At 34.4% G+C, this 6,852-nt stretch overlaps 1 protein-coding gene across 9 annotated transcripts in view; it reads right to left on the bottom strand.

Moving 5' to 3' along the window:
- Positions 1–2,142: 2,142 nt before the first annotated feature.
- The window catches only part of LOC118745678 (neprilysin-3), a gene marked incomplete at its 3' end in the record, with an annotated part of 330,193 nt that continues 325,483 nt past the window's right edge, over positions 2,143–6,852 (bottom strand). For all 9 annotated transcript variants that reach the window (XM_036479247.1, XM_036479250.1, XM_036479248.1 and 6 more), the window contains 1 exon segment: positions 2,143–2,972. In XM_036479247.1, the coding sequence (XP_036335140.1) occupies positions 2,143–2,972 (830 nt within the window).

Below are 6,852 nucleotides of genomic sequence, written 5' to 3'. Positions count from 1 at the left end.
AGTTGTGATTTGAACCGCACGCAAAAGAATCACTTCTGGCCACACCCAGGTGAATGACAGTCAAAAGCTTTTCCCACTTACGTGAACTTCTTCGCACGTAACCGTTGTACTGTATGCGTCTTCTACACTAATTTAATTGCTATTATTCCGAAAATACAATAGCGCAGTGGCAGTGGCAGTGACAGTTTTTAAAATCAGCTGTTACTGATAATATTGGCAGTCACTGCCGCAGCAAACACAATACGGCGTTGTCAGTGAGTGCTTTATTTGACATTCCCTTTTGTTTGATTAAATTTTTTTTGTGTTTTAGGCTTCAGTGATAGAAACAAAAATTGGCTGCGGTTCATAAATGTCAAATGTGCGAAGTTTGCTGCGATGAAGACAGTGGCAGTGAATTTAGAAAATGCGCTTAATTTGGCAGTACTGCTTAATGACGCTGCTGCTATGTAAAGGCCCGTTCACATACAACTTTGGCGTTACGTTAGCGCTGGCGCCGCACAGTGGGACGTCCCCATATAAGCTGCAGCCAAACGTAGTAATTGTACTAGAAATTCGCTGAAATTTCGTATATGCGCGGTTCGGCTCCTAAGAATGAAGAAATGTGGAAAATGGTAAAATTCAACGCGCTACCACGCCCACAGCTTTTGTGGGCAGAAATAGTAAATGTTATCTGATTTTGATGAAATTCAGAGCATATGCTGGTTTTAACAAGAAAAGCGTAAATCTGAAAGATCGTAAAAATCGGTTTAGAAAATCAGGCGCAAATTAAAAAAAAATCTTTTTTGATGAAATTCGGTGTGCCCTGCTCGTTTAAGCCAAAATTTTCCAACTTGGAAGATAATAAAGAATTTCTTATTATGGCGCCCATCTCCGACTTACGCTTAAACGCTTAGTTGTAGACAAAAGTCATTCAATTATTCGAATTTTTTTTTATTAACTGAAAGTTATTTTCGAGATAACTAACAACACTGGACAAAAAATTTTAGCCCTCTTTTTAAATAAATTATATTCCATAATACTGACGCAACTGGTACGTGATGACTCGGCGATATGCCCATAAAACCATTGCTCTTTTCATTGTATTAGTTTCTTGACCATATCAAATATTATCTGAAACGTCAACTATAATTAAATTATTTTCTTCTTATATTACGTTCAAATCGGCCCCCATTTAACTTGTTAAATGAAAAAGAGCTTTTTGGAAAACACAATCGTCCACATTGAACATTTGGAGTTAACTTTGACGGTTGTTTGATTACCAATAAAAATTCGAAAAAAAAATATTCAAAATCAAGTTTTTGTGGTTCAGTTTGTTTTATGCGAATGTCTGCTTCATGATATTAATGCATACGGATCATTTAGATACGTCAAAATGTTTAGTTCGTATGCCCTATTTGTCTCTGCGTACGACGAGACCTGATGGGAAATAACTAATTACCGCCTTGGCCTCTTTTTTGGCAGGCAGACATGCATACAATTTTGATATTTTTTGATAATTTTTAATTTTTAATATTTTTCAGAATATAAATTTTTTGAACGGTGGCGTGTCAAATGAAAGCTTTCGGGTCTTTCTGATTGGTCGGAGCAAAAAGCTTTCTGATACAACTCTGCGCTGAACTGGTTTTCAAACGAGTTAAATGATTTAACTGGTTCAATTTTCCAACAACAATTGCATGCGATTTAACTTGTTTATGAACATGTTTTGATCATTTAACTGGTTCAAGCCCATTTAACACGTTTAGCTCGTCAATTTGAACGTAGTATTACTTTTCATAGTACTGTTTAAGGAAGTTCCCAAGTTATGTAAAAACCTTAAAAAAATCCTAATGTATTTCGCGTGAGTAAAATAATATTACACAAAAAAATACATGGCGTAAAATTGCCGAACACTGAGTAACCGAGTAACAAGTTCGGTGAAAATACCTCTAATACAAATTTTTATAATCAGAATTGAAAATTCAGTAAAAATCAGTACAAATTTAAAAAAATCAGGACATTAGCGTACTGATTGAAGAAATAAATAAAATCAGTACGAGAGTTAAAAAATCAGTACTGTACTGATAAAATCAGTACGGCTGGCATTCGTTTTTAAGACTGTAAAGAGGGAAGCAACAAATAACAAAGGCTCTCAAGTTAACTTACCCAAAGTTTGTTTTCCATTTAGGGTACGCCCATTCATTTTGTAATTCCCATATTGTCGTTCGATGCATTCTGTTTTCTCGTTGAACCTTTCGATGCTCTTATTGTCCCACCATCGATGTATGTTGCCAAACTTATCATATTCGCGTCCTTGGTCATCAAACGCATGCGTTAGCTCGTGACCCATAACAACGCCCATTGCGCCGAAGTTTAGACTCTTCGGATTGTTGGTGTCGTAAAATGGTGATTGCAGTATTCCAGCTGGAAACACAATTTGATTTTTCGTGGGCGTATAGTAGGCGTTCACCATTTGAGGAGTCATGCCCCAATGAGTTTTGTTCACAGGCTGATCTAGCTTTTCCAAGTTGGTTCTTAAATTATACATTGCAACCTGAATATTGTTTTCGAAATATTTGTTTGGCACAATTTTCAAGTCTTCATATTTCTTATCCAACTCTTTTGGGTTGAGAATGTAGTCAGGGAATCCAATCATGTCTGTTATTGCATTGGCTTTATCGATTGCTCGTTCACGAGTACCCCTGTCCATCCATGTGAGGTTATGTAAATTTTCTTTAAAAGCTTCGCGAATTTCGTTGATCATTTGTTCGGCTTCTGGTTTAGACCCGCCATGAAAAGCTTGACGCACGAAAATGGCCCCAACTGCAAAACCAATGACGTTATTTGTATCTGCCACGCAATATCGCCATATCTCTTCGCCTCCATCTGAGCCCATTAGAGCCTTGCGTACGCTTTTATAAGCGTCTCGAAACGGCTTTGACAAGCAAGACGTCAGTGTTCGTACCGCTTGCCACACCAAGTAATTATTAAGAGTTCTATATTCGAATAGAAAAATAAATAATCTTGATTCTTTGATTCTATACCAAATTACAGCTACATATAAGTATTAGACTGCATTACAAAAAAGTTGCGGGTTTTCCGCCGGGATTACAAAATTTGTTATATTTTAAGACGTCCACCAAAATATTTCGGAAAAATATTAAGATTTAAGCAAGCTGGACCGATTTGAAAATACCTCCAAAAATTGAGTTTTTTTATGAATAAAAATAGTTTCTCATAGAACTTTTTGAAAAAAGTCCGCTCAGATGACAAAACAGATTAAGCTCAAAAAATCCGCATAAAAATATTTAAAAATCTTTTTAACGGAATCGTAATCATGAGATTTTAGATGCTGTTTTTTTTACTTTTTTCAAAGATTGATTTAAGAAAAACTTAATTAACTGGGCCAAAGCTATTCTGATTTAGACTTATGTGATCTAGATAGAAAGGTATTTTCCCTATATTTTTATTTATGTGCAAAAAAATCATTCGTGTCCCAATTTTTTTTTCCAAATAACAACACATCTTAATTCAACTTTGAATGATGTTCGTTCATCCTACCTTTCTCTTTCATCCTTATCAGCAAAGAAATAAAAAGTGTAAGAAAATACCTTTCCAATGATATCTCACAAGTCTAAATCGGAAGAGTTTAGGGTCAGTTATTCAAGTTTTTCTTATACCAATCTTTGAAAAAAGTTAAAAAAACAGCATCAAAAGTCTCATTATTACAATTCCGTTAAAATTTTTTTTATTTTTTAAAAATATCTTTATGTAAATTTTGTAAGCTTAAATCGTTTTGTCATTTGAGGGGATTTTTTCAAAAAAAAATCTTTAATAAACTATTTTTATTCATAAAAAACTCCATGTTTGGAGGTATTTTCAAATCGGTCCAGATATAATAGCTTTTATAATTCCAATGCAAAAACAGTACCGATTTTTTTTTTGTATGGGGAGTGATGCAGTCTAATAAGTATGTATATGTGGTGGGGGCCCAATCAGTTATGGGATAAAAGAATATCTTTGATTTTATGTTATTTGATAAAAATACAAGAAAAATTGTACATATATTTTTCAGACAAATTATACCAGAAAAACTGAGATAAATATTTTTTTTGCAAAAAATAAAGGCATTGGCTAATAAGAAATAAACTAAAGATCAAAATTAAATAAAAAAATCTCGAATATTTAGTTTTATATCCCATAAAATTTTACTGTAATAATGTGTAAATTTGAAGTAGCAAAAAATTGCAGTTGTTTTTTAATAATTATTGCTGACGGCCGAAATCTGGCTGTAGCTTGTTTTTTATTCGGACAATCAAACTACATATATTACTTATCATAACTTTGCGACACTCACATATTGATAAGGTTTGACTCTTGAATTTATTATTTATATATTATTACAAATTTCGAGTTATTTAATTAAATTTCTTAGAAATAATTTACTTACAGACTTACGGGTGATGTCACTGTGATAGTTTTTTTCAAACATTTTCAAAGACATGGCTGGACGTTTTCGCCCTATTTCGGGCATCGGGAATCAAACTGCATCATTCGTTTTTTAAGTTTTCTGCACGTTTTCATACAACTTTTTATTTTGAAAATTTTGCCTCCAATGGAAATTTTTCAGGTGTTATGCAATATTTTATGGCTTCTTACTTTTACCTGGTTGGCTTAAAACTTAAAAAACTAATGATGCAGCTCGATTTCCCATACCCGAGATAGGGTGAAACTGTCTTCTCCGGCCATGTCTTTTTTTGCGGCTATAACAATGTTTTTGGCAATTTTTTATAAGCTTTTATTTACCTTGCAGAAAATCTGACTAGCTCGGAACTAGCGTAGAACTAGACCTATTGCGGACAGTAGTAGTTCTAGCTCAATGCCCAAGATATGCTTTCAACTGTCCAGTTTTACATGGCGATGTCATTGGCGGAGGCAATTGTCGCACAGTGCATTACTTTACAACTAGTTTTTAACCAGTTCCGTTTTGGACAGTTTTTTTTATAAGGAAACGCTTTTAGGATTCGAATTTTGGACATTTTTTCCGTTTTTCTTTTCTTTTACAGACTCCATATATGCTACATATTTTATAAAAAAAATATTGTAAGCGGCACCCAACAATTTAATCATTAAATCTGAAAACTCCCAACTGCCTTCACCGCGATTTGAACTCGCCACCAACGTTGCTCGGAGGTCTTCTCGCTGAGCTACTTTCAAATTGTACGAGAAGTGAGAATTTGTACACTTACACCGCAAGTTCCACTGTTCCGTTCTGCAGCCGTTTTGCACAAGTTCAGAGATAGTTCTGAAATATGTAGTTCGGAACTAGCGCTTTGCCAGACTGTCTCTAAATTTTACTGCAGGGTAACTTCACTTGTATGTATGTATGTATCTTTGTATATACATATGTCCTAGAATTTCGCAATCAATATTTAACAAACATCTCGATGAGCTACAGACTTGAAACTTCAAACTTAGCTCATAGCCCGATAACAATACAATATGAAAGAAGAATTAATCCGCTACGTGGCGCAGGAGTCGAGATATTTGTAAAACCCGCCTTTACAGTCTGATTTGGTTCATATTTGGAATGTAAATTACTTAGTTGAAAAGAAATATCTCCACAAAAAATTTACCCGCTAGGTGGTGCCTGGGTCGAGATATTTATAAAAATAGTCTGATGTGGTTCATATTTAGAACATATATGTGACCTGGTCTACGGAAAGGGGGCTTAGGTGTCAAAAAATTAATTTTCACTTTTTGGTTGATTCGGATGGAAGATGAGATGCTTTTTCACGTGGTGAAAAGCAGAAAATCCTAACTTGCTTAGAAGTGTACTAAAAATGTAGAGAAAGAAGAGTAAAAATAATATATAATAATATATAAAATAACTATAATAATATTCCGACCAACAACAACACTTACTGGACCAACAACAACACTTACTGGACCAACAACAACACTTACTGGACGTCCGGCGCGGAGAACAATTAACGAGATAATGAGAAACTGACGAAACGAGTTGCTTACTTTTAACAGCTTTTTCACAGAAAACTAGTTTTCGCACGTAAGCTCCCTTTTCGTAGACCAGGTCACATATTACTTATATGGAACGAAATAAATCCTCAAAAAATTTTGCCGATAGGTGGCGCAGGGTCAAGCCCGTATATATGATCCGATTAGGTTCACATTTAGTATGTATATTGCTTACATGAAAAGAAATAACTACACAACAAATTTTGCCGTTATGTGGCGCGTGAGCCTATATAATTAAAAAATCGGCATCTATGCTCCGATTTGTTTCATATTCAGAATACTGAATATTCAGAATGTGTAATACACATTGTGTATAACCTACTTAAATTGAAATCTATTGAAACCCCAAATCATGCCTAGCGACATCAATAAGACAGGAGGCTTACCTAAATAATTGGAAATATTTGAAGGAGCTAAAATAATGCTACGATCCAATATGGATGTATCCAAAGGCTTTATAACTGGCACAATAGGATTCATCGCTCAAATTATCTGGCCAAATTTTAGACGAGATCAAATGTATGCAGAAGATATACCATCAATACGTGTAAAATTTGGAAATGAAGGCACACATGAAATACAGCCAAAGTCATCACAGTTTCCGGCAAAGTTTAGTTACGGAACCGCTGAAAAGAGAATGCTGCCAGCCATACTATCACGGGCATCAACAGTACATAAGATGCAAGGCAGTACTATGTACTACACTGTTGTATTCCTAGGAAAAAATTTTAAAATGTTTCAACAAGTTTAATAATTATTTTTGAGCTATAGGACGTATGTTAAATAAAACATAAAATGTTTTTCTGTTTTATTTACTTTTTATTTTTATTTTGGTCGATA

This window comes from Rhagoletis pomonella, unplaced genomic scaffold, assembly GCF_013731165.1.
Source record: "Rhagoletis pomonella isolate Grant_MI unplaced genomic scaffold, Rhpom_1.0 Rhpom_scaffold_00009, whole genome shotgun sequence".
NCBI lineage: Eukaryota > Metazoa > Arthropoda > Insecta > Diptera > Tephritidae > Rhagoletis > Rhagoletis pomonella.
The sequence above is the reverse complement of the archived record's forward strand: the minus strand, read 5'-3'. Positions and strand labels throughout refer to the sequence as shown.